General features: G+C 52.6%; 1 protein-coding gene across 3 annotated transcripts; it reads left to right on the plus strand.

The window, feature by feature from the left end:
* On the plus strand, positions 1-26,954 carry Sorbs3 (sorbin and SH3 domain containing 3). Of its 3 annotated transcripts, none has more exons than XM_052191020.1 (21): positions 1-113; positions 4,258-4,402; positions 4,655-4,769; positions 6,169-6,362; positions 8,389-8,452; positions 11,939-11,977; positions 12,381-12,474; positions 14,119-14,209; positions 14,420-14,506; positions 14,608-14,661; positions 15,330-15,416; positions 15,889-15,950; positions 16,464-16,606; positions 16,835-16,887; positions 16,972-17,018; positions 17,200-17,314; positions 20,915-21,040; positions 22,798-23,106; positions 23,832-23,935; positions 24,170-24,276; positions 26,209-26,954. In XM_052191020.1, the coding sequence occupies exons 1-21, from the start codon at positions 16-18 to the stop codon at positions 26,268-26,270; spliced, it is 2,196 nt and encodes a 731-aa protein (XP_052046980.1). In that variant the 5' UTR covers positions 1-15; the 3' UTR covers positions 26,271-26,954. The 3 variants fall into 3 exon arrangements, with proteins under 3 accessions (XP_052046980.1, XP_052046981.1, XP_052046982.1); XM_052191021.1 differs by having other exon boundaries at positions 14,122-14,209; XM_052191022.1 differs by lacking the exon at positions 1-113 and adding an exon at positions 1,536-1,886.
* Positions 26,955-27,988: the final 1,034 nt, after the last annotated feature.

Consider the following 27,988-nt stretch of genomic DNA (forward strand, 5'->3'; position numbering starts at 1 on the left):
CTGCTGGTGAGGGGGATGGCCAGGATTCCTGGACTGGGAAGATCGTCAGCTTTGGACAACAAAGAAGACAATGAAAGTGATGTGCCCCTTCTTAGTCCCAAGGACCCTGACAGGTGGGAACATTTGAAAGAGGGAAACGGGTAGTCCTTTTAATCCCACCGGGATGGTAGAGGCTGCTTCCCTGGGGTGGGTGGATAATTCAAGCTTCAGTGGGGCAGCATACAGCTGCCTGACCTCAAAGTAGGTCCCAGAGCTCCCCTACTCCTGAAGTACATCCTTGCAACCCACCCCCTCTCTCCCTTCAGCTTTCCTCGGCCCCCAGCCCCCACAAACACTGTGCACTGTGTAATACCCACATCTGTTAAAATACCTCACATATGCGAATCAGAGCCCGCCCCATTAGCAGGTTTCCATCTATGGAAGGCTATGAAACTACTTCAAGACTCCCACCCATGGGAGCTCGGGCACACTGTTCTTTGACCTAAGTTTCCAGGGAGGTGGGGGTGGATTTTCTTTGAGGGCACCACGAATAGTTCTTTCCCCACAACTGGGAAAATGTGAAGCTAATGAGAGGCGAGCATGCTAGGGGTTGCAATGTTCTGGGAACCATTGAAACTCGGGGTGGCTCAGGCACCAGTCAAACTGCAGTAGGTATCATTTACCATATCCTAACACCTCGCTGCGCTGTCTTGGACCAGAAACCATTTTTCTGGTTGGTTTGTTGGGGACTTGGGTATCCCAGTGAGTCACAGGCTAGAAGTACTCCAGGGTTTCATTGTCAATAAACATTTGCCCTGGCACCTGCCAGCAGAATGCTGGGCGAGGAAGGGGGTGGGGGTCAGAGAGAATAGGGAACCAGTGGGCGGTGTCCTGCAGATCCGCGCGTCAGCACAGCAGGAACAGCGGAAAAGCAGGATCAAAACAAAGGGGTGAATGGGAACACCAAGACCCTCCTAACCTCATCCCCGCCCAAGGGGCCCCACCCTTATCCTCTTCAGTGCCGTGACGTGGCCAGGGAACTGCTTGCTCTTAAGGTCGATTCCCTCCCCCAAACTTTGCACGTGTGTGTGAGCATCCTCACGTTTGTCAGTACACGAGTGTTTGCAAACGCCTGGTCAGTGCGCTTAGACAAGCACGAACTCTCTCCCCCAAGCGGGCGTTGCCTTCGTTCCGATCCGACTTAGACTTATCTCGGTCCCAGCCTGTCTGCCTCCAGGCCTGTCTCCTGCCTCTCCAAGGCCGAGGGCTGCGTATCTAATTCCGGCTCCACCCGGGCTCTGGCTCTCGGGGACCGTTCGGTTAATCACTCCTGCCATGTGTCCAAGCCCTTGCAGAGCAGCTTGCTTCCCACACCCTGGAAATGTCGCTGGAAACTCTGAGTGGCCCCCGCCAGCCCGCCCGCCCCTTTCTGACTCCAGCTTTGTGGTGGGGGCCGGGGAAGGCATCTGGGAAACCCAGAGGGCTCCCGGGGGACCCTTGGTGGCCCCTCCCGGCACCGCCTCCTGGATAGCCCGGCCCCTTGGGCAAGGGGCCACAGCGTCCCCTGGCGCACCGCGGGACAGAGGGCACTCGCGGGAGTGAGTAGCAGGCATCTCCACTTCACTCCAGCATAGCCCCGGCTCAGAGTTCAAATCCGAGTCCCAAACTCCTCCCGCCGCATTACTCTCAGGGTCTGCCTCCTAGCGCGCCCCCTCGGCCTCCCTCTTCCTCGTTGGGCGCCCAGCCTGGCCCAGCGTCCTGACCGGTCACGAGGGCCGGGACCGCCCGCACTTTTCCCTGCCCTCTTTGCCCGAGGGCTCGCCGCGGCTGCTCCAGGCAGAAGAGGGCTGGGATGCTCCTGCCCTCCTGGGCAGCCCCAAGCCCCCCCACCTGCTCGCCGGGGGAAGGTAGGTTCAGCGACGCAAAGGGGCGGGAAGGAGGCAAGACACAGCCTGGTGTGGACTGGAGCGAAGGCAGAGAGCGCCTCCCTCCTCGGGGTCCCCGTCTCACCAGTTTCAGAGGTTGTGCAAATTAGAAAAGGTGAATTTTTAAAACTCTGACCCTGTTAGTGGGGAGCTATAGTTTGATAAGATCCGGAAACACAGAGAAAGAGGACGACGCCGTCCCCATCATCGAGGCCTCACTCTGAGATGGGAAGGAGTCCACCAAACCTCTAAGTTCTTCACTCTTCCAGCCTTTTGGAGAGTGCAGGGGCTGCCTGAATTCTGGGAACTCACCGGAGGTGTCTGGACACCTTCTGTTTTATGCTAGACAGATACCAATTTCCCAGGAGTCCTCTGGCTTTCTTAGGTTCTGCCTGCTTGGAAGAAAAACCAGGACCACGATCAGGGCCCTAGCCTAAGCTCATGTATGCCTTTACATGGAGTTCAGTGGAAGGGGAGCAGATGGAGGTGCCCAAGGGTCAGTAGCTCCTGAAACCAGGTGGTGATGGGGGGGGGGGGGGCGGTTTGGATCTTTCCCTTTGGAGAGGACACTTCTGGATTTGCTGGGAGGGTGGGACACAGTGACATTAGGGAAGGAAGGCCTGTCAGCTGATGGGTGCAACTGCTGATGCTGAGGGCAACTTGGCCTCAAGCCAGCAGCCCAGCCGGGCAGCGATGGGTAGCTCTGCAGTCAGTGTGTCCAGGCTTCCTTGGTCAGTCTGCCTGGCCTCACTTCCCCCCAACCCCCGGGGGGAAATTTCGAGAGTCTGGACAGGGGGTGCGTTCCTACGGTTGGCTTCTTGGTAAGAGCTCTAATTGGATCCAGCTGGTGGGCTGCACCTCAACCTCCCCTCCCCACAATGTTAGGGTTTGGCTGGGTCCCCAACAGGCTGCTCAGATGTCAGAAGGAATCCCCACAAATACAGACGGAGAGGGTGCTTGCAGCCCCTAGCCTCCTTGTATGCCTCCTTGTTCAGTGCCTGAGCCCAGAAGACAAGGTGCCACAGGCCTCAGCTGTACTGTCCTCATTCCCTCAGTCCCACAGCTGCTGGGCTGTTCAGGTGACTGCTGACTGCACACCCTGCTGACGTGCTTTTCACTTTGACTCCCCGTGCTCCTCACATGATTCACCCTGCCCCTCCCTCCATCATGTTCACAGCACTGGATATATTCTACCACACACAGGACACTTCCTGGGGTATCTGGTGTCTGTTCTTGGAACCCCCACAAACCCCACAGGCACATACAAGCCAGATTTGACCCAGTCCAAAAGGTGATGTAAGTTTATTCCGCTAGTACCTCATTCAGCCACAAAGGTGAAGAGTGCACAGATCCTCTAGACCCTAAAGTCCCTTTGTGTCCCCGAACCAGGAAGCACGCTCTGTCCTCTTGCGCTCATCTGTGGGTGCCCTTTGGCTCACCCATCTCCCAGGTGCCCTGAGCTCTCTCTTCTGCTGACCCTTGAGTGAGGCAGAACCTGGTGGCTTGTCAGGCATGAGGCTCCCAGTCAGCAAGGACCCCTCCCTCCCTTCAAAGCCAAGCCGGTGGGTACAGTGTGCAGGAGAGAAACCGACAGAACTCGGCAGCACCCCCAGGGCAGAAGCAGGTCCTCTTATATTGTGTTGTCACTGGTTGCTTTGCTTTCCATCCGCCCAGCACTGGCTCTGCGTGTTCTGGGGCCGTGGTCTGCACAGGGGGCCAGCGGGCAGCCCGCATTCCCTAGATCTGGGAGCCTAGAAGTGACTCCCTGCCTGGCAATGCTCTCCCAGGCTCTCCTTGGCCCTGGTAGGGAGGAGGGCACTGCTGGCTGCTTCCCAGTGGTCAGCAGGTCGGTGGCCTTGATGTTGACTGCTCTTGTGCCCGTGAGCACCGCACGCAGATGCTACCCGGGGCAGGAACATGACAGAAGAATGGAAACAAAGTCCTGTGGACTCAGGCCCTCTCGCTAGCTGCCCTAGTTCTCCTGTGACTTCCCTCTAGGGGAGCTGGCTATCCTGGCACAGAGAGCCCCAGAGGGGTGGTCAGTAGGCTGCAACACAGGCCTGCTCCTGGCCAGCCTCCCTATCTTCCTCCTTGCTGGGCTTCCCCTCCCCCACTCCCACCCAGAGCTCCTGCCCCAGGCCTAACAAGCAGTCCATTGTGCCTCTGGGAGTCGGCACTGGCAGCCTGCAGGCGGGTGCCCAGAGCTGCCTGTTTCCTGGGTCCTTGAGCTCCCACCCAGCTGGCCATAATTCCCTCCCACAGCCTACCTTCCTCCCCCACCAGTGGGTTGAGTCAAGAGGTCCCAGGCAGTCCAGCCTAGCAAGGCTTTCCCTTTCTTCCTCCTTTTCTGCAGAGTACACATGAAGGAGCAGCTGGCACATCCTGTGTCCTCCAACCTTGACCCAAGCATGCAAGGCCTCTCTGCTGGGCTCAGCCTGGATGATTTCATCCCTGGCCACCTCCGAGGCCATATAGGCGCATCCTCCCGGGGAACAAGGGTGAGTGAACGCCAAGGAAAAAGGAACACGGATGGGCCAGCAGCAGTTGATGGGGACACTGGCAGGCCAGGCGGGGTGGGGGTTGGGGGAGCAGTGGTTCGACAGTGTAAGGAGGGAAGCCGGTCTGAAGAAAGCCCCAGAGAGCCTCCATGGCGTCTCCAGGAGGCTAGACTCAGGCTATGCTCTGACTGACATCCCTTCCCAGTGGAAACTCTAGGCCCTGAGCTTGCTGCTCCTGGCCCCTCCCCACAGGTGCCTGTGATCCGGAATGGTGGCTCCAACACCCTTAATTTCCAGTTTCATGACCCCGCGCCCAGAACTGTGTGCAATGGCTCCCCACCCAGGAGAGATGGTTCCCAGCATCCAGGTGGGTCTGCTTGGGAAGAACTGCTCTAAGAACCTTAGGCAGGGGATGGGGCAAATTCTCTGTGCCATATGGAAGGGACTGGATCTTTCAAGGCCATGAGAAGGTCCCCAGGGAACTGTGGGTTCAGTTTAGGGTGATCAGGCAGAGCTTGAGAAAGGAACCTTGAAGAGAGAACATGCTGACACAGCCCTTCCCTCCCTCTTGACAAGGGAAGGACATGGCCCTAGTGGTCAAGGGAACTGTGACAGGGCCAGCGATTCCAATGGGAGGGTGAGAAGTGTTGGTTTAAGGACAGACAAGGACTGCCCAACCTCTGCCCACCCCCCACTCAGGCTCTTCATCCAACCCAAAAGGACGTTGGAGATGCAGCTTAAGAGCCTGCCGTCTGGGTGGGCCCTAAGGTCTCTGAGCTCCTGGGGACTCCTCAGTACAATCCAGCCCTTTGAGAAATGGTGTCCTTTACTGAGCATTCATTCCCCTGAGTCAGACATTGTGCAAAGGACCTCAGTCATTTAACAAGGAATTATTGAACCCTAGACACTGGACGACACTGGACAGACATCTCACAAGCCTGACCCCATCTAATCCATCCACGTCCAAGCAAAGTCAGGGTCAGTTATGGGCATCTTCCCAGTGAGGATCCAGTCTCAGAGATGCTTCGAGTAGATAAGGTTGCCTCGAGGTCCACACCCTTGACCATCTGGCCCTGAAGCATGCACGCTATTCATCCTAAACTACTTAGAAACTGAACGTTTCTGTGGGAAAGCTGGGGACACAGAACGCATGCCTGGGGAGTGAGTTTCTGATCTCTCTGGGGGCCGTTGTCTGTGTGCGCTGAGTCTGGTGTCACAGTCTAGAAGTCACTGTGTTTTTGCTCAAATTATTCTCCGATAATGGATATTCTCTGATAAGTAGAACCCAGGCACCACCAGGGTGGTTAATGGGCCTAAACTTAACCAATGGGAGGCTGAGCTCGAGTCTAAATTTAAGTCTGTATCCTTCCAGTACCATTTCCCCACCCGATCCTCCTGCCCCCACCAATCCCCTACAGCCCAGAATCAGCCTCACCACACCCTAACTGGGATGCCCCCAGCATCTGCTTCAAGTAATCATTCCCAGGCCTCCTCCTGCAAACTCTTAGGACCATCCGAGGAAAACAGAATGGGGTGGGGAGAGGATTGCTCCAAACAAAATCCTCTTAAAATTCATTTTAAGTAATAAGCAAGCAGAGGCCTGGGGCTGTGCTGCTGTGGGTGTGGAGGTGTGTGAAGTCTGCATCATCTAGTCAAACGGATAAGGAGGGTTGAAGCTTCGAACTCACAGGGATTGGTGTTCTGAGGAGACGAGGTCAGGAGGGGACCCCTGCCCTTCAGCTAATGACCCCACACTCCTCTCACAGACCCAGCATGGTATCAGACCTGGCCAGGCCCCGGGAGCCGGCCCTCTATGGGCCCAAAGCCGCCTGCCTCCCAGCATTCCCAGAACTGGTCAGCCACATGGACCAAGGACAACAAGCGTCGGGACAAGCGCTGGGTGAAGTACGAGGGAATCGGGCCTGTGGATGAGAGCGGCATGCCCATTGCCCCCCGATCTGTGAGTCCAGGGCTGAGGGTCCAGACAGGGGTTCAGAGACGCTCCTGAGCGCTATCTCTATGAGCGTGATAGGGGTGGGGCACGGGGGCCATACCCACACCTTGTGTCTGGGGTTGCATAGATGTTATATGGTAAAGATCTCAAAGATGGAAAGCCACCAATTTAAGGACTGAACTTAGTAGGATGCCTCTTAGTTTTGTATCCCAAGGGCCTCTCCTAGAACCCAAAGACCAGCTACCTGTGAGGGAGATTGCCATGTCTGACAGGGAAGGACCTGCCTTCCACATTCCACAGAGGATTAGCAGGCCCTGGCCTTCCATTACCTCATATGTTGGGCCAGCCATATTTCCTCATAATCAGGGACCTTTCCTGATTTGTAAGGTCCAGACATGGCGGGTTATGTGAGATGCCCTCTCTCCCTACACTGTTACTTGTGTTCATGTAGAAAAATGTAAAAGCATCAGTAGTCAGAGTCTGGAGATAGCTCAGTCAGTAAAGTGCTTGCCATACAAGCCTGATTCTTGTCCCTGAAACATTATACACACACACACACACACACACACACACACAGAGCTGGGCATGGTAGCACATGCTTATAATCCCAGCACAGAGGAGGCAGAGGCAGAGGCAGAGGCAGGTGGATCTCCCTGAGTTGGAAGCCAGTCTGGTCTGTAGAATGAGCTCCAGCCAGAGCTATACAGAAAAACCTTGTCTCAAAAATTACTTAACTAATTAATGGACAGTGCTTGAGGAAGAATAACTGAGGTTGACCTCTGGCCTCCAGATGCAGTGCATGCACATACACATACAAACACACCTTCACCCACACAAACATGCACTTGTGTGTGTGCTGTGCATGAAACATACAGATATTAAAAACATAAGGAAAATGTAAATCAGTTTCCATCTCATGATGGAGGGTCATTTATGCTATACACTGAAGAAAGTTCTTGCATGTGTCGAATTCGGACACAACATGCCACATGAAGTTGTCACAAAAGGCGCTGGGGAGAAGGCTCAGTAGACAAAATGCTTTCTGCATAATTATGTTAGAACTAGGTGCTGCAATCTGTGTCTACAATCCCAGAGCTGGGGTTAGAGGTCACAGGCAGCTCCCATGGCTTCCTGGCTAGAGGCAGTCTAGAGGAAACAATGAACTCCAGCTTTGAGAGATCCTGTCTCAAAAAAATAATCTTATTTTTTAAGGAGTGGTGGTGCTTTTAATCTTAGCACTTAGGAGGCAGAGGCAAGAGGATCTCTGTGAGTTCAAGGCCAGTGCAGTCTACATAGTAAATTCTAGGCCAGACAAAGGCTATCTAGTGAAACATTGTCTCAAAAATAAAATATAATAAGAATAAGGGGCTGACGAGATGGTTCAGTGGTTAGGAGTACTGTTCCCGGAGAGGTCCAGGGTTTGATCCCCAGAACCCACACAGCCGCTCACAACTGTCTATAGCTCTGCTTCCAGGGACTCTAATAATCTCTTCTGACCTCTAAGGATATAAGCAAAACACCCATATACATTAAAACATCTTTAAAAGAGTAAACAAATAAAAATGAATTAGGTAGAGGGCTGGCAAAAGGTTCAAGTGGACAAAGGCAGTTGCCATCATCCCTAATGACCTGAGCTTGATCCCAGAATTCATCTAGTAGCAGGAGAGGCCCCACTCCGGTAAACTGTCCTCTGGCCCCCACATGTGTGTGTGGCATCCGCACATCCCTCCCCCACTAATAAATGAAAATAAATATGGTAGCGTGCAATTGACCCCTGGCCCCCACATCTACATGCACAGGGGTTATGTGCCTGCATAGGGTATGTGTCTGCATGCACACAGGTGCATACACATGCAAACACATGCACACACACCAGCAGCAGCACCACCACCAGAGATATTCCAGACCCCAGCCATCTATAGGGATTCCAAGGTGCCCAGAGCTGGCTTGTCATTTGGGGAGGATGGGAGAGTGGGGAGTCCTGAGAAGGGTGGGTGAGCAAAGAGACCTGATTTTAATTTTCTGATCTCAGAGTGTTGACAGCCCCAGAGACTGGTATCGGAGAATGTTCCAGCAAATTCATCGGAAAATGCCAGGTTAGACACCCTCCCAGGGCCCAATAGACTCCCAACTCTCTGGAACCCGTGGGAGGGATAGAAAGGGGATTTCCTTGCTTATGGAATGAATTTCTTCTGACTCCTCTCTCTAAGCTCGAAGGTCCTGGAAACAGGCAAAACAAACAAACAAACAAACAAACAAACAAATAAAAAGTTGCTGCCTGAAGCTCCAGCACTCAGGAGGCAAGGGCAGAGGAATCACAGATTTTTGAAGGTTACCCTAGGCTACAAAGTGAGACTGTCTTAAAAGTCTAAAATAGTAAGTGAGCCAGTGGGGAGGAAAGAGAAGAGGAAGAGAAGGAGGCAGGGAGGAAGTTTCTCTGTTCTCCCAATGCTTGAGGCCAACAATGGTCTCTAGAACATGCCTGAGTGGACAGCGACTAGCTGAGGTTCCCGATGTCCTCTCGGGACATCCTGGGCTCTCTCTGGACTTCTGGTTAGGCCGCAGCACCACCCAAAGCATTGGTCTGAATGCAGCCAATCCTGAGCTGCCTATGAGTGCTCTCCAGGCCCTTTATGCATTGAGTCAGTCCTTGCCTATCTCTGAGGACTTCCTGTGCACTGAGCATTGTTCTAGAAAGATGCACAATACACAGACCACTGAAAAGACCAGAATAGAACCAAAGAAGGCTGGGGAGTGACCAGTTCAGCTAGGCTGAGACCTCACCCAGAACAGGCGAGAAAGGACCCTGTGAAGAGGCCCTGGAACTTAGCCCAGAAAGGGTGGAGAGGAATGTACCAGCAGGGGGTGCTCCAATAACCCAGAGGCGGAAAGCACATCTGGAAAACCAAGGCCCGGAAACTCTGGGTTGGAGTGAGAGGGGATTCAGCGTAAGAATCAGAGTCAGAAAGGTCATAGGGTCAGGTCTTATGAGGCTTTGGAAGATCCTAAGAGGGCTTTGACTTTCTTTTATTGGACAAGAAACCTGGAACCTCTGAACAATTCTGAGCAGCACAGTGAAGAGTTCTGACAAAGAGGGCTGGGAGGCTCTCCCACACAGCTAGACACGGACAAGATGGTGGGAACAAGGATCCCAATACTTCTGGTTGGCTAGGGATGGAGTGGGTGGGAAGCCATCATGAAAACTCTGCTCTTATCCAGTCTATACCTAGCAGTGGCCCAGTCCCGGCCAGTGGGATGGGATGGGACGGTAATTCCAGGGACAGTCCAAGCGCAGCACTGGAATCTGCTGGTAGTCGAACACAACATGAAAGAACAGCACGGGATGAGTGTAAAACTCAGTAAACTGAAGGATGGAGCTGCTGTTGGGCCCCGTTTGTATCTTTCAGACAGGATCTCAAGTATTCCAGGCTGGCCTTGAACTCACCATGTAGCTGAGGCTGACGGACAGCTCTCAGTCTTCATGTCTCAGGCATCATGGGAGTGTGCCTGGTTTTGGTGCTGACATTTGTTAGAGACAGGAAAGATGACAGAGGAAGCAGGTTTAAAGCTATTTGGAGCCTGGCGGGGTGGCACACGCCTTTAGTCCCAGCACTTGAGAAACCAAGGTAGACGTTCAAGTTCACCCAGAGTTCTGGGACAGACATAACTAGAACATGAGTCCTTGTTTCTTAAAAAACAAAAGCAACAAAAAGAGGCTTTTGGCTTTCCAGGTGTGCCACACCCAAGGGGAGCAGGCAGGGGAATGTCCTGGGCTAGGTCAGGGGTGAGGTCTAAAGCTGCATATGAAATACCTAGGGTGCTCAAAAAGATGGAGCTCTCCAGTTCTAGGCAGTTCCGACACATAGCCTTGGCTTGACCAGAGACTGGAATTGTAGGAATAGGCAGCACTGTCCTTAGAGAGTAGTTTCCTGTAAGAACAAGTCCCTTGTATAAAGGGCCCTATGGTGGTAGCGCTCTCAGGAAGCTGAGGCAGGAAGATTGGCATGAGTTCTAAACTAACCTAGGCTGTGGTGTGAGGCCCTGTGACTCAGTGGTTACCAAGCCTGACAATCTTCAAAACTCACATCATGGAAGGAGTGGACTGACGTTTGCAAGTTGCCCTCTGACCCTCACACACTTGCTGTGGCACGCATGTGTCCTCACACATACACAAAAGAAGTATTTCTAAAACATGAACAAACAAACAAACAAAAAACCCTGAAGGGGCCGCAGAGTTAAGTGGCTGCTCTTCTAGAAGACAGATTCAAATCCCAGCATCTGCATGGCAGCCCACAACTCTCTGTAACTCCCATTCTAGCGGATCTGGCCCTCTTTGGACCTCCACGGGGAACCAGGCCCACATGTGGTTCACAGACATACACACACATAAAATATAAAATAAACTTACAAGTATGATAAATTTAGGTATAAGTAGTCTTATTTGCATATACCTACAGACAGCTTCTTATAGACCTTATAGCACCCCCTAAATTATTTATATTTAATACAAAATAAATACTGTATTAGTAGCTTTGTATGTACTATACTGTATTGTTTAGGGAATAATGACAAGAAATAGCCTGTGCACATGTGCAGTACAGATGTGATTTATATTTTCAAAGTGGGGCTAGTGGAATCCACGGATATAGACCCTATGGAAACAAGGCTGAATGTATTTGAAAAGCTTTGAGACGAGCCAAGATCACACAGGGAGACAGAGATTCAGTCCTAAGGACTGGAAATGTGGGTTCAGAGAAGCCCTCCTGAGACAAGGAAAGCAGCTGGGAGACTAGAGGTGCTTCTGGAGAGAGACAAGGAGAACCAAATAGTATCCCTGTGGCCAGAGGAGAGGAAGGAGTTTCAGAAGGAAAAGCTGTGACAAATGCTACCACCACCAAGTCAAGCTAGATGACTTGAGAGCTGACCATAGGCTGGGTGCCATGGAGGTCCCGAGTCCCTGGGCAGCGTGGTTGGGGCAGCTTTGTTGAGCAGCAGGCCTGCCAGAAAAGAGAACTGAGGGCTAGAGAGATGGTGGAATGGCTGCTGTGAGGAAAAGCAGTCACCCAGCAACAGAGGGAGATGAAGGCGGGCTCCTGAGATCAGTGCTTGGGTTTTAGAACCTCTTACTTGGCTTCTCCTCCATCCCAACCCCTGAAAGTCCTGACCACATTGGGGGTGTGGTCAAAGGCTGAAGTAAAGGCATTTTAGAAGGAGGTGCAGTTGGAGAAGGGAAATGGAGAGAGGCTTGCATGGCTGGGACAAGCCTACAGAGGTCAGGAGAGGGTGTGTGTGTGTGTGTGTGTGTGTGTGTGTGTGTATAAGCAGGAGGACCTAGAGGGCGTGGTTGCCGCCCATTTGGCTCTCCCAGGCCTAAATGCTGCCAGAGGCAGGCATTTCAAGCCCTCCCAAGGGCTGCCTTCCTAATTCCTTCCCTCCCTCAGGACATTCTTCAGGCCCTGACTCAGCCCTCAGCCCCTGCTCCAGGCAGCAGGGAGGCTGGGAGCGGCCGGCTAGGCAGGCTTCTAGAGCACTCTGTCCTCACTCGGTGTTCCGTTGGTGACCCAGTCCTTTCTGTTCCCTAGACCTGCAGCTGGACTGGACCTTGGAAGACGCACCCAAAGGTGAGGGGTGTGGGTTCATTGGTTGGAGTCTGGAGACGTGTGGCTTGGGCTTGGGACCTTCCTGGGTGGTGTGAGTCCATGCAAGAGAATTTTAAAGGGCACCTCTGGGAACACTAAGTCCCCCCCCCCCCCCCCGTAGGCAGGTAAAGACCACCTTCACTGTCCAAAGAGCCCTTCTCTTGCTGACCAGGTTTCCCTGGGCCTCTCTTTTCTCATCTGCGAAATGGGGAATACCACCTGTTCCAAAGCTGTTTTGAAGAGTTTGTATTGTAAAGCTCTTGGGGCAACGCCCACGTACTAGCCAGGAACCCATCTCTGTCCCTGTGAACCTGTTATACAGATGTTAGAATGGAGGTGGGTATCACAGCCTAAAATGTCCTTGTCTGTGTTCATTCATCTCCAGTGGTTTCCTCGCGTGCCTCGTCTGCAGACTCCAGGCATCCAGGGCCCCAGCACAGACCTGCCTCCAGGCCTAGCACAACTGAGACTTCTAGCAGGTGAGCTGTGGCCAAGGCAATGTAGAGACTAGTGTCCCCTAGTGGCCAAACCTGGCACAACCTGGGAGCCGACAGGAAAGGATCTAGTTGGTTCTCAGAGGGGGCTCCACAGCTGCAGATATTCCAACTCACAAGGAACAGGAACAGACTCATTCCTGTTGTGCGTCAGGAGCCAGACCCTCACAGATCCTGAGACCATAAGTGATATGTGTCTGGGCACTGGGGATGGAAGCTTTTAAAGGCAGCTTGGACTATGTCCCTTCCACTTTAAAAACAGAGGAAACAGGGGCTGGAGAGATGGTTCAGTGGTTAAGAGGATCGACTGCTCTTCCAGAGGTCCTGAGTTCAATTCCCAGCAACCACATGGTGGCTCACAACCATCTGCAATGAGATCCGATGTACTCATATGTATAAAATAAATAAATAAATCTTAAAAAACAAAACAAAAAGGGAAAACCTATAGCATGGGTGAACCCAGTTTTCTGTCAGACTGTGTGTGGCTCAGATGTTTCCTCCAGAGAGGAAAAGGAAGAAATTCCTTCCCCTGGGCTGAGTATTCATGGGGTGCCAAGACTCTGTTACCCCTTGGGTACCTGGAACTCTGCTCTGTGGTAAAGTATACCAGCTGTATGTGCCTTTATGGGATAGAGTTCAGTTCACTAGCACAGCCATCGCTGACCTATGACCGTTGTCATCAGTGAGGCAGTGACAAGAAGTCAGGGTACTGCCACTAGTCATTCGACCTTGAGCTTCAGTGTCAGTGTCTCCATCTTGTAAGTGGGGGGGGGGGCGGTGGGGGTGACTTGAGAGAGCAAGCGTACCCACCTTGCACTGTGATGGGCATATGGCAAGTCTGCCAACATGCTAACACACAGGTTCCCGTATAGTGAGAGCTTCCTTCTATGGCAAACAGCACATTCCATTCCCATGATCACCTTTTTATTATAGAAATGAGAACAGAGCTGTAATTATAGGCAACGCATCCTCACCCCGTGGTGGTCAGACATGCCATCATCCGATAAGCTCTATTCAGTTGTTCCAGACTAAAACCAGAGGCTGGAACATGAAAGCCAGCCAAGACAGAAACCCTAGAGAAGAGTTAAGGTGGACAGGGCACCCCAATGGCTGAGGCGGTCACACAGGTTTTGTCACTTCTTCCAAGCCCCATGGACCCAAGGCTTAGGGACTGGAAACCCTTGGCCCAGGTCTTCTGGGTAAAGATGCTTGCAGGCTTCCCTTGGTGCTGTTTGTAGTCTTATACCCTGGGCCATGGTTTATAAGACCACTTGGCTAGAGCAGCCTGCAAGCCAGCTGCACAAGTACACGCTGTACCAAACACATATGCAGGATACTTTTGCCCAAGGCCACAAGAGAGATCCTGGCTCTCCACGGACCAGTGCTTGTTCGGGCCTTTCGTGAGCACCTAGCATATGCTCCCTTGCAGGTCACCCCATTTCACCAGTGTCGAGCCCCAGGGTTCCATACAGTTTGCCATAGCTACGAGGTCTACAGCAGGTCGGCTCCCTCCGTGCAAATGAGGACAGAGGTAGAGAAAGAGGCACAGCCCTTTCTCCTTTGGTTACATTCTCAGCCAGCTCTCAGTTTTGTAAGAGGAAGCTGACATGGTGTTTTCTTTTTCTTCAGAAGAAACTGGAACCACTCTGAAGAGACATCTAGAAACACCTTTAACTATAATCTTGGATCATCTTCTTCAGGGCTTCATCCCCCAAATCAGGTAGAGCATTTTGCTCCCCACACCATCCCCAGCTGCATGTTCTCTGGCCACACCTATCTGCTGACCTAGCACAGATCATTCCCTGATTTCAGCTGGAGTACTTAGCAAGGGACTTATGAGCGTATCAGGGAAGACAAGGCCTGCCTTTAGATTCTAGATACAACCCTAGTGTCCCTCCACTCAAGCTAGTGGCCACCCATATCCATGCAGGCGCCTAGACATCGAGAGAAAGTAGAGAATGCCTGGACGGAAGACTCCTGGAACCAGTTTCTGCATGAACTAGAAACTGGACATAAGGTGAGCATATTAGCAGGGTCCTCTAGGACTGGGCACGGCCCTCAGTTGGAGCCTGTTCCAAATGCGTTCATTCCCTTTGATGTGCCCCTCCCACCCTACAGCCCAAGAAACCACTGGTGGATGACCCTGTTGAGAAGCCAGCACAGCCCATCGAGGTAAGTGCTACCAGATGGAATGGGGGAGGGACACCAGGGACAACAGTAAACAAGGGTGACCCTGGGCAATGTGGTCTTAGTAGCCATGGATAAAGACCACAGATCCAAGGCTCCAACTTGCCCTAGGTCGATACATTTTCATCTCTATCCCTAGCACCAAGGACAGTGCCTGGATGCAGTAGATGATTAATAAACACATACAGGCATTATCAACCGTACTCATGAACTGGAACTGAGTTCAGCCTGGTAGAGTCCCTCTAGGAAAAAGTGTGGGCAGGGAGTGTGTACCTGAATATACGTGTGTGCACCTGCTCAGCTCTTTGGAATGAGTGGGTGGTGGGTGTTTGCAGCAAACCCAGGCCATGGAAGGCCATGGAAGCCAATAGAAAGGAATTTGGCAGGCCCTCAGTTTCTTAAACAAAACATATTCCCCACCCCCATCCCTTTTCCTCTAAAATTAAAAAGGCCGGCAAATACTAAAGCACATTTGACACCCTGGAGTTCTGGATTGGGAACTATGACAGGAATGAGGTGACACCTTTCCATTATCCTTGAACCATGACCGCAAGCATCAAAATGTACCCTGATCCCCCTCCCTGAGGCCTGCCCCTGACCAGCCTGTTGCTTCTGACCTCTGCGCACTTCCCAAGAGGATCTTTTCCCCCCAGGTCCTGCTAGAGAGAGAGCTTGCGAAGCTGAGCGCCGAGCTGGACAAGGACCTTCGGGCCATTGAGACCCGCCTGCCGTCCCCCAAGGTACTAGCCTCCAGCGGGCTTCTAGAAGGAAGGCTTTAGCCACAGCAGCGGGGGACAGAGGGAAGCAGGCAGAACTAGAAACTGGCGACTTTGGGCGGACTTCAGCCTTGTCTGATCTACAAAATACTGGGCGTAGACTTTCTAAGTGACCCCTTGAGAACCCCTTCTGGCCAACTCTGGTTCTGGGTATCGGCTCCGGGCGGGGGGGGCACCCTACCCGCCCCCGCCCCCAGCCACAGCCCCTGGGATCCCAAGACCCGATCCGGCCCTGCCTTCCCCGGGCCGGGCCTCCTTCCTTGGCGCCTCCTCCCTGCGCGAAAGCTCGCGGCCGCCTCTAGGACCCCGCGTCCCGCCCCTCTCCGGCCTCCTTCCCTCCCGAGCCACGAACTTTTCCGGGGGAGGTGGCGGCACTGGCCTCGGCTGCCCTGGCCCCGGGGTCCCAGGCTCTGACCACGTCCGTGTCCCTACGCAGAACTCTCGGGCTCCAAGACGGCCCCTTGAGCAGCCCGGCCCGGAGCAGCAGCCCTCGGCCCGGTGAGTGGTAGAAGCGCGGGCCGGAGCAGAGGGTCTGTTCCCGGGGGAGGGGACGTGGCGCGGGCCCGGAGAGGGGGTGATGGCCCTGCCCGTGGTGGAGGACGGGCGAACTCCGGAGGAGGGGCCTGAAGATCGGAAAAGTGCCTGGGGACATCCCAGCTGCACCTCTGCTGGGGCTTGTCTGCCCCCTGAGGCCACCTGTCCTAAGCCGAGGAGGACTCTAGTGCTAGTGGCGTTGGCAGCGTTGGAGGTGGGTGGTGGGACCCGAGGCCCGACACTTCCCGCGTTTCCTTGGGCAGCCTCCGCCTCTCCTAACCCAAGGCCTCACCCTTCCCGGCCCTCTGCCGCACGGGAAATAGGACATCCTGTTGAGAACCCCGGACCTGGGAAGGCGCCTTGGAAGGCAGGGGACGGGATGGGGGTAGCCATAGGGCCTGGGAGGTCAGTAAGACGTGACCAGCTCTGAGGGATGTAAAGTTCCAAACAGGTGACTCACTGCCTCTGTCCCTGCAGTCTGTCCTCAGCCTGGAGGTCCAGCTCACCGCATGCACCTTACTTCGGTTCCTCCCAACCCCTGAGCCCCCACAGAATGGCTGATGGAGGAGGAAGCCCCTTTCTGGGACGTAGAGATTTTGTCTATCCTTCCTCAGCCCGAGGTAAGACAAATCCTGTTTTTGTTGGCCCTGAATGGCTGCCTACTGGTTCTGGAAGTTCTCCTACAGCTAGCTATGCGGTGCCCCAGGAAAGGGAGGGTGGGGGCCTGAAGGTCACAGAGCCCCTTGCTTTCCTGTGTCTGACCTGGGTGGGTGGTGGGGAGCATAACCCATCCCAACCCGATCCCCCCAGACATGACCTCCCCAAGCTGAGGTGGTGCTTCTCCACAGAGCCTAATGCCTCTGAAAGGGGCAGCAGCCCTGCAAGGAAGGAGGAGAAGAAGGTAAGAGAGCCCCAGGGTCAGGGAGTGTCTGGGCAGGTCCCTGTCTGTCTTAGGTAGCCCACTCTGTTCTCTCTCTTCTCCCAGAGGAAGGCCGCCCGGCTCAAGTTTGACTTTCAGGCACAGTCCCCCAAGTAAGTGGTTTTCTCAGCCCTTCCCGCCCCACCCTGGGCAGTCTGAACTGTGAGGGTTAGGGAAGGGCTCCGGCTTCACTGGCCAGAAGGCTGGGTGGAGGGGGAGATGGCACACCGGCCAGCCAGCTTCTGAAGGAGAAAGTCTCAGGAACCCAGTGCTGTACACTGCTCTCCCCTGCAGGGAGCTGACTCTGCAGAAGGGTGACATTGTCTATATCCATAAAGAAGTGGACAAGAACTGGCTGGAGGGGGAACACCACGGCCGGAGGGGCATCTTCCCAGCTAATTACGTGGAGGTGAGTGGGGGAGATGGGTTGGGAGAGACTTAGAAACTGCAGACTCCAGGTTTCTTGCAAAATGTTGAGGGGTCTCCGCTATTTCTCTTGAATGTCCTTGGCCCGTCCAGGGCTCAGTCTGTCTCCCAGCCCAGGGGAAGATAAAGAGACCCTAGTCCAGAAGACACCACCCCATTAGGACTCTAGATTTTAGCTACCAGACTCCATCTTTCTATCCTGCTCTCATCTAACCAGAACGTGAAATGTGTGGCACCTGCAGGTGCGTCACGTCTTTCGGGTGTGTTCCCTGTTTGTTCCTTACACTGCCTGGAGAGTGATAATTATCTCACGTTAGAGATGGAGGTTCTGTGCTAATCAAAAAGTCATGTCTCAAGGAGACCTATTGGTTATTTTTAGTATCTGTGTCTTAATTTGTAGCAAACTAAACCTCTGGCATAAAGTTGTTCATAATATTCTCTTATATTTTAAAAATATTTGTTCTTGGGTCTGGAGAGATGGTTCCGTGGTTAAGAGCATTGGCTGCTTTTTCAGGGGGACACGGGTTCAGGTCCCAGATGGCAGCTCACAGCTGTCTGTAACTCCAGATCCAGGCCATCTCCTCTGACACCCTCATACAGACACGAATGCAGGCAAAAACTACCAATGCACATAAAAGAAAACATTAAATGAATTATTTAAAAGTATATTTAGTCATTTCCATGTGGGTGCAAACCTGCTATGGTGCACATCTAGAGGCCAGAGCACAAACTGGGGTGTCCGCTCCTGCCTTCCACCTCAAGGCGGGGTTTCCTATTTGCTGCTGCTCTGTTTCTGGCTTTTCTGAGGGTTCTGGGGTCTAACCTCAGGTCGTCAGCCTTCTCCCCTCAGTGAGCCTCCTCCCTGACATCCTCCTCTCTTTAATGTTCACGGTGCAATGATTGTCCTCTCTTCATTTTTCTTTTTTCTTTTTCCATTGACAAGAGTGGCACAGCAGCCCAGGCTGGCCTAGAATCACTATGTAGCCCAGGCTGGCCTCAAATTTATGGTGATGCTCCTGTCTGGTGGTAGTTTAGGTGATCAATAATAATAGTATTTGATACTGTAAGTTTCCCTCTAAACACTGTTTTAGTTGCATCCCACAAATAAAAATAAATACATGAGTAAGGTAAAAATAATTAATTTTCTTGTTTTGGTTTTGTTTTGAGACAGGATCTTATTATGTAGCCCTGGGTAGTGTGGAGCTCCCTGTGTAGAGCAGGCTGGTCTTGGATTCACAGAGATCTGCCTGCCTCTGCCTTCCAAGGGCTTGGCCTCAAAGGTGATTGCCAGCAGGACTGACCAAATTGTGATTGTTATTATTACTGTTCTTATTGTTTCTGTTGGTTAACTATTTTTTTCACTATCTTCATGCTGTCCCTTTGATAACTGGGTAGGTGGTTGTAATTCCAGCTCTGGTTTAACAGGTAGTAACAGACTCTGTCTACCTATACATTCCTCTCCTCTCTGTTTTCAGTGGAGTTTTTTTTATTTATACGAGGACACTGCGGGTATCTTCAGACACACCAGAAGAGGTCATTAGATTCCCCTACAGATGGTTGTGATCCACCATGTGGTTGCTGGGAATTGAACTCAGGACCTCTGGAAGAGCAGTCAGTGCTCTTAACTGCTGAGCCATCTCTCCAGCCCTTCGGTGGAGTTTTACTGAATATATACAGTCATCCAGTCCAGCAGTTCACAGCTTAGTGTGAAATGGTTGATTTGATTAGCTTATTGATGTTTGTGAATAAATAGGATTAACCAAGAAAGCATAGGCATTCAGAGCCCTGGTGGGACCAGAGGGCAGAAGGGACCAGGACACTTAAACCAAGGGCCACTTGGCCCTCAGCAGTGGTAAAACATGCAATAAATTCATCCAGGCCTAGTGGCGCACAACTTTAATCCTGGCACTTGGGAGGTAGAGCCAGGTGGATCTCTGTGAGTTCAAGGCCAGTGTGGGTTACTTAGTGAGTTCCAGAACAGCCAGAGATATATAGTGAGACTCTGTCTTGAGAAAACAAATCAAATAACAACAACAACAACAATAATAATAAATTCTCAGCTTTTTAACAAGTTATTCTGCAGAACCCTTGAGAGACCAGGAGTTAGACAGACTCCCTGGGAGGGAGAGAGGAAGGGCCACGGCTAAGTAACAGAGATGGTGAATTTCCAAGATGGCGGGCTTCCTCCTCACCCTCCTGACTTGAGACAAGCCTGACAGCTTTAAACACAGGCCTTGTAAGCCCTTGTTCCCCTCAGCAGGCCCTGCTAATAGGCTGGTTCAGTAATGTCAAGAGCAGGCTGTGTTTCACAACAGTTGTGGGCCAATCGGATATCCTAGCTCTTTCTAGCTGACCAACCCTAAATCAGGAAAGGAAGAGCTTTCAGATGCTTAAAATGCCCCAGCCCTCAGCAAAGACTGGACTTCTCAGCTCCCCCAGAGGGTCTTTGCCTCTGTGTGTCTGCTACATGTGTGTATTCTCTTCAGCCCCAAGAAACACCGTTCTCCAAGGGCTGACTCTGTTTGCTAATGTCTGCGGTGCTTGATCTTTCTCTGCTGCTGCTTTCTGCTGTGCTCAAGAGTTTTCCTACCTTTTAATTATTTGACTAACAGAGAAGACAAACCTGACCAAGACCTCTAGTCTGTGTGTCTTAATCACTGTTCTATTGCTTCGAAGAGATCATGACCAAGACAACTTTTATGGAAGAAAGCATTTAATTGGGGGGGGGGGTCTTACTTACAGTTTCAGAGTCTTTTATGACAGGAAGCATGGTGGCCTGGTGCTGGAGCAGTAGCTGAGAGCGATATATATCCTGATCTAAAGGCAGAGAGAGAGACAGAGACAGAGACAGAGACAGACACACACAGAGAGAGAGACAGAGACAGAGACAGAGAGAGAGGTATCACTAGTCCTGACTTGAGTTTTTAAAACCTCAAAGCCCACCCCTAGAAACATACTTCCTCCAACAATCCAATGGGACCACACCTCCTAATCCTTCCAATCCTTCCCAAACAGTGCCACTCCCTAGTGACTGAGCTTTCTTTTCTTTTCTTTTTTTTTTTTTCTCCCCAAGACAGGGTTTCTCTGTGTAGCCCTGGCTGTCCTGGAACTCACTCTGTAGACCAGGCTGGCCTCGAACTCAGAAATCCGCCTGCCTCTGCCTCCCAAGTGCTAGGATTAAAGGCGTGCGCCACTACCGCCCAGCTGTGACTGAGCTTTCGAATATATGAACCCATGGGGATCTTATTCAAACCACCACACTGCATCACCTCCCTTTGCCTCTGTGGCCCACATCTGTAGCTCTGTAGTTGGACTGGTTTATCTTTGCGTTCACCGTCCTGCTCTGCCCGTCCCACTGCGCATCAGTCCACTGGAAAGTCTTCCTTCAGGAAGCCTTCTTGGATAACCCATCTCAGAGTGCCTGCCTGTACTCACACTGCCCCCTGCTAGGCTGTGTCTGCTCTGTGTGTGGCTGTGACATATGGCCAGGGGCAGCCCTCTGTGTGGCTCCCTCTTCTGGGAGCACACACGGCTGTGTCTCCATTGGCACCTGCACTGAGCTTGGCTCACACCTTCCCTTCAGGTTCTGCCTGCAGATGAGATCCCCAAGCCCATCAAGCCACCCACATACCAGGTGCTGGAGTATGGAGACGCCGTCGCCCAGTATACCTTCAAGGGAGACCTGGAGGTGGAGCTGTCCTTCCGAAAGGTGAGGCCAGGCAAAGCCTGGTAGAATGGGATGGGGAAGAAGACAGGGGACCCTGCAGAAAGAAATGAACATTTTTAAAAATGTCAGCTGCACCCAGAATTGTAGTTTTTTCCAATCTCTTAGAATAGGTTGCCCCTGATTCTTTAACCCCAGTACTGCTGACTGAACCAAGGGCCTGTCACACAGGGCAAGTGCTCTATTATAGCCCTCCTTTTATTTTTAATGTGGAGACAGGGCCTTGCTGAGTTCCCCCAGGCTGGCCTTGAACTCACTCTATAGCCCAGGCTGGCCTTGAACTCACTATATAGTCTAGGCTTGCCTTGAACCATTTTTAAAAAACATGTCTGCGTGTTTTGCTTGCGTGTATGTGTGAACCACATGTATGCAGTGCCCATGGAGGCCAGAAGTGGGCCTCACGGCCCTGAAATAAGAGTAACAGATGGTTGTGAGCCTCTCTATTCATGGGTGCTGGGAGTGGAGCCCTAGTCCTCTGTAAGAAGGCCAGATACTCCTAACTACTGAGCATCTTTCCAGCCCTGAGGCCTTGAGCTTTTGATATTCTTGCCTCCCAAATAGTTGGAATTATAGACCTGTGCAATGGCTTAGTCAATTTATTCTACTTTTGAAAGAATGTTATGAACAATGTCTTGCTCTGTCATTCAGGTTGGCCTAGAATTCACTGTATAGGCCAGGACAGCCTGGAATTCCCTGGAGTTCTCCTGCCTCAGCTGCCCAAATACTAGGATTACAGTAGGGTACGAGCCATCAGGTCTACCCTACCCTACCCTAATCACCAATACCAATAGGTAATTGGTGTCCTTAATCACCAATTGCGATCTTGTTGAAGATCGTAATCTACATTTTAAAAGGACTAGAAATAGGTGTTGTGTGCAGAGGGTATTGTATCAAACCCGACGCCCCGTGTGTACACATATGTGTGTGTATGTGACTTCTGGGATGTTACTGACAAGTGTGTTTTGTGCTAGATTATGGTAAGAAAGTATGAAAAGTTTCTGTGAGACAAGGAACTGGCCTTCCTTTGATTGAATTTGGGGGCGAAGGCCATAGATGCCGTAGTGAGCACCCCTGAGAAAGGCTGGCTCCACAGATAGGCAGGGAAGGAGGTGGGGTGGGTGGCTGGGCAGGAGAGGACTGGCCAGTGAGGGGCGGGGACATCCTTCTTAGAGTAGAAGCCTGCTGACACACTGGCAGTTCTGTACCAACCTCCATCAGCTTGTCCTGAGAGTGCCTTCTGCCCTGGGAGAGGGTCACAGGACATGCGAGTCAGGGCAGGACTGAGTTGTGGTGGCATGCTAAGATCTGTCCATTGCTACTTAAAAGGCCACCCTCGATTCTGTGTCTCAACAGCAGTGGTTGGTCTTCCCACTTAACACAGGAGGAAACCAAGCTCCGAGGGGCACAGCAGATTGCCCTAGGTCACATAACTCAGACTCAGCACTGGGGAATTGTAGTTGGGGTTTGTCATTAGTGACTGGAGGTAGGAACTGATAGTGTTGTGAGCCTTGCCAGGGGAAAGAACTGATCCAAACCCAGCGCTGCCTGCTATGGCTTAGTCTTCTACTTGTTCCTGACTCCTGTCTTTTTAGCTGTGTGGCCTTAGATCACCTGCTGAACCTTTCTGAGCCTGATCCCTCATGCATGTCACTGGCTTGAGTGAAATGGCCCAGGTGAGCCACCCTCCGGTGTGTGATGCCCAAGAAACCCCTGCTGACAAGAACTCCTCTCTAACCCCTCAGGGAGAACACATCTGCCTGATCCGCAAGGTGAATGAGCAATGGTACGAGGGGCGCATCACGGGCACCGGACGCCAGGGCATCTTCCCTGCCAGCTACGTGCAGATAAACCGGGAGCCCCGGCTCAGGCTCTGTGACGACGGTCCCCAGCTCCCTGCATCACCTCACCTGACAACCACCGCTCACCTAAGCAGCCACTCCCACCCCTCCTCAATACCTGTGGACCCCACTGACTGGGGAGGTCGGACCTCCCCTCGACGCTCCGCCTTCCCCTTCCCCATCACCCTCCAGGAGCCCAGGTCCCAATCCCAGGTGAGGTGGCCTGCTTCTCACACTGCCTTGCTATCCGACTGGTCCACTCTGGTAATCCTTCCTGGACAGCCTCCGGAGAAGCAGGAAGCTGGGCAGACCTTAGTGTGGCCCCATCTTGCTTTGGTCCTAACCCCCTTGAGGTTGTTGTGATCTGTGATCCTCCAGCTCAGAGAGGCACAGGCAGGCCCATCCGGGGTGGCAGGCTGGACCTGACCCTCCAAGATGCCACTTTTTCAGTGTAGATCTTCAGCGAGTTAGCTAGCACTAGGTATCAGGGCTCTGGTGTTTGCATGCTGTCTGTCCCACAGGCACAGAGCTTCTGCTCTTTGGGTTTAGTCTCTCTGTGTAGAAAAGCCAACAGTTCCCACTGTGGGAAACTGATGAGGTAGGTTTGAAGCCAAGGTGTTTGGCAGCCTGTCGCTGTGCTCGTGACCCTGGGTCCACATGCTCACCCAGCACGCCTCTCTGAGTAGGCACAGCTACTCCTGGCTCCTCCTCGAACCTGGTTTGTCCTTGCTGGGGCTCAGAAGTCCAGCCATTCATGCTGCCCGTGGCCTGGGCCCACATCCAAGTGCCTCTGAAGCAAGCTGGTCAGATGGCATCCTCCTGGGCCTGGGAGCTTGACAAGAGAGCAGGAAAACTGCTCCTCGGGCGCGGGACCCCAGTCTACTCGTCTCTCCTATACCTCCTCCTCATGCCCCCTCTTTCTTCCCATGAACCCCCAGAGTCTCAGTACCCCTGGACCAACCCTGTCCCATTCTCGAGGCGCCAGCCGTCCCACACACCCGGGGCCCTCCTCCCCAAACACTACAGAGATACACTGGACTCCGTGAGTACCAGCTGAGGGGGGTTTGCTTGGGCGGGAGTTGTTGGCAGGCAGTACTGATTCCGGGTCCTACCACTGTTCCTCACCTATAGGTTGGGGAAACCCCCAGGGAGACCTAGTCTTGTGGTGCTTAGGTGATGGGGACAGGGGCACTGGAAGTGACAGCTCTGGGCGGAACTGCCAGCAGGTCTGGGAAGGAGCCCGAGGCCTCTGGCTACCGTGCTGTCATTTCCACAGGTACCGGGCCATGTACCAGTACAGGCCCCAGAATGAGGATGAGCTGGAACTTCGTGAGGGGGACCGTGTGGATGTCATGCAGCAGTGTGACGATGGCTGGTTTGTGGGTATGTAGCCTGTGGAGGGCAGGGCTGGCCGAAAGAGGGGTCTTAGGGCCTCCCTCGGGACTTGGAGTAGTGGTTCTGAATCAGTAAAGATTCATAGCCAACACCCCCTCTAACCTGCTCAATTGAGAGCGCCTTCCTTCCTGTCCTGAAGAGAGGCAAGGCCCAGGGGAACCTGCCTCAGCTGTGTGACCCACGACAGAGTCACACTTGGGACAGGATTCCTGACTCCCAGGCCGCTGCTTCTCCCCTGAGAGCATATCACTGCTTGAAGCAGGTCTCACGTCCTGCTGTCCTTCCCCTGTTCCCACCCCGCCCACAACCTGAGAAACAACATAAGATTCAGCCAGCCTGGCCTGTGCCTTTAATCCCAGCACTCGGGAGGCAGAGACTGGCGAGTTCTCTGCGAGTTTGATGCCAGCCAGGTCGACTTCCAGGACAGCCAAGGCTATATAATAAAACCCTATCTCAAACAGCCCTGATCCCCATAAAAAGATCGCAGCCCTTCACTACTGGCCCAAAACATTGTACTTCGAGGGTCTTGCTGATCTTGTCTGGTACCAGCTGACTCGCTTACCAGACTCCTCAAAGAGGCCACGCCTTGTATACTCTTGGCTTCAAAAGATAGGCTGGGGGGAGGGGAGTGGTGGAGGGGGGAAGCGAATGGCTAAAGGCCTGACTTCTAACAAGCAGTCTTTGGGGCCCAGCAGAGGAGGCCACGGGGTAGTAGAGTCCTCCCTTTCTCCTGACTCTCAGCCGCTCAGTGCCAGGCAGGCTTCTCACACCATGGGAGTTGGCAGTCCTCACTGCCTGTTTCACTCATGCATTGTAGAAAAAGATTGATCCTCATCAGGGATTTCTACCCCACCTTTGATCATTCAGTTCCCAGATAAAAGACACACAACCGTTATATGTATAATAAGACAACCTTAGCTCTGGGCCGGTATTTACTCTCTAAGCTATTAGTATCTACTTCCCTATCAATAACCCCAAATCATAACTTGCCTTGTTCCGCCTGGTCAGCTCTTACTCCACCTGGGCAGTCCTCGTGGCCAGTTCCCACAATCCCGTACCCCGTGGCATCTTCTTCTCCTACCCTCTTTTCTCTCTCGTCCTACCTCTGACCCCAAGCCTGAAAAACAAAACTCCACCTACCTCTCTTCTGCCCAGCTGTAGGCTGTAGGCACCTTTATTTAACCAATAGTTTTAAAATAAGGAGCAAGGTTAAATAGCGTCACTTGGTGTACGTGAGGATTTTCTCATCCCTGGGGGCAAACAGACCTTGAGGGCCAGTATTTGGCATTACAATACACAATGATAGACCAAACCTCAACACTCGTGCACCTTTGCTTTGGCCTTTCTTTTATACCACATATGAAGTTTTGTAGACTTCCATAGACAAGAAGAAAAAGCACCCTTTCTATAAGCTGTAACGCTATGGGGAGTGGCTTGGACCTGTGCCCTCTGATATGGTATCCAGTAGCTACATGTGGCCAGTTTAGTGCAGATTAGTTAAAAAGATGGAAAATAAAAATTCTAGCCCCCTCTTCATATTAGTGCATTTCAAGGACAGTCCCTTCCTTACCCCAGGATGTATGGTTCTCCAGGGAACCTAGCAAGCCAGAAGCCAGCTATACCTGTAGGCAGCCCACAAGTGGCCATCTTTGAGATGAAGGTGTTCTGTTATATCCGTGGGTTCCTCCCTGTGGAAGGTCTGTGATTCATCAATCTCAATCCCTGGTTTTCTCAGAGTAGCATGGAGTTAGTGCTGTGTGCAAAGGTGTCTTGGTTGGTTGGTTTAGAAGTGCAGCTTTGTTTGTACCGCTAGGGGGCGTGAAGGAGGCGAGGAAATCATGCCCTTTCTCTGCCAACTTGCAGTTCCAGGTACTGCCAGTGGAGGGCGCGCCCTAACCCGAGCAATGTCTTCTTTTTCAGGTGTCTCCCGGAGAACTCAGAAATTTGGGACATTCCCTGGAAATTATGTAGCCCCAGTGTGAGTGGTCTCCATGTCAGTTTGGAGCCAACGAGGATCGGGTGACAGCACTATGGGAGGGAGAGAGGCCCTCCATATCCTCCTCCCCCAGGACCTGTGCTCCCAGCTTCTGCAGAGACCCCAACAACTTTCCTTCCACGCCTCCTTGAAGCCTGATTCCCACCCACAAGTCGCAGGCATTCCTTTGACAGACCCCTTTACTGCCCCTCAAATACAGACATCTGCTTTCATGTGGAGACTGTCTCCAGGCCTTATTGAGACCAGACCCCCCAAGCCTCCAACCCCCCAGCATTTCCCCTAATGGGAACTGGCTGTCTCTTCACCCCCATGGGGTTCCTCTAATAAGGACCAGCCTTTTACCCTGGTGGAGACCGAAGGCCTCCTGCCATTCGTTTCTCGCTGGCTTTGCCTTCTGTCCTCCAGCTGGGCCTGGAAGCAAGGTGGGGAGCACCTCCTCAGCCTTCAAGGCCCAGTGAGAGGCCCTGCCTCAAGGCGTTCCTTTCTCAGAAGGGAAAAGAAGGGCCTCTGGGTAGGCCTCCACATATACCCTGCTGACTGAGGCACACAACTGCCCTGGCCTATCAGAAGATTTATTTACAGGAAGACAAGCTTGCTGCCCTAATCCCCAGCTCTTCCCAGTGTCCAGGTCCCCTCTGGAAGAGAATGTAAAATAAACGTGGATACCAGGGACCTGTCTGCATCATTACGCTTTGGGTGGGCATAGGGGGAGGGGCTGAGGTGGGGATTCTGTCCATTTACGATTGTGGGATTTCTTTCTGTCATGCGTTATAGTCCAAGCTAGGGCCAACTGCCCATAGGGAGTAAATCACTAGTCCCCTGTCTCAGCAGAAGTGATGGGAGAAGTGACAGGCCAAGTGGAGCAGCTCCAGGGACTAGAGGGGACAGGGCAAGGCGTGATGGGAGAGTCCAGACTTGGGGGCTGAGCTGTGTTTTGATTATGGAGCTGTTAGCATGAGGTTGCTGAACTTGGTGACATTTCTAACTACTCCCCACTAAGGTTTTCCTTTTCTGTGCTCCATTTCTAGACCAAACCCTGTGGTTTTCTTCTCTGGGCTCAAGTCTTTGAGCATTCAGTTTGGGGAAACTGGGAGTGGGTGGGGCAGAGGTAGCCAAACTAACTCTTCTCACCCAGGGCTTGGTGGCCTCTGGGGACATTAGCACATCCTGGGCCTGTCCTTTCCTCCAGAAAAGGAAAACTCCATTCTCTTTCTTGTTGAGTCAGAGTCTTACTCTATGACCCAGGCTGGCCTGGAATTGGAGGTCAAACTCCTCCTTCAGCCTCCCCGAGAGTCACCTCAGTCACTGATAGAAAGCGCCCTTCTTGGCTGTGGCTGACAGTTGAGCTGGCAGTAAGGTGCTACACATGTGTCACCTAACCTGAACAGTACAAATGGTGACAGGAGAGAAGCTCAGAAATTCAGAAGCAGCATCCTCACTGAAGGGTGGAGTCAGCTCAACCTTATCACATCCTATCTACCCAGGGCCCTGCAATCCCTGGCCAGAGGTCCAGCAAGGCAATCATGGAGGACTTTGGGAGGGACTAGGGTTGGGCTGCCTCTATATTCTTCCTGGTACTCTTGACTCCTTGACCTGTCACTTAAGGTGTCCTTATTCGAGGCAAAGTTGGTGACAGGAAGAGTGGTGCACCTGGTCAGGACCAGGGAAAGCCTAGGTGCACAGGGCAATGGCCTGGCCTTGGCT

Source organism: Apodemus sylvaticus, chromosome 8 (assembly GCF_947179515.1).
Source record: "Apodemus sylvaticus chromosome 8, mApoSyl1.1, whole genome shotgun sequence".
NCBI classification, from domain to species: Eukaryota; Metazoa; Chordata; class Mammalia; order Rodentia; family Muridae; genus Apodemus; species Apodemus sylvaticus.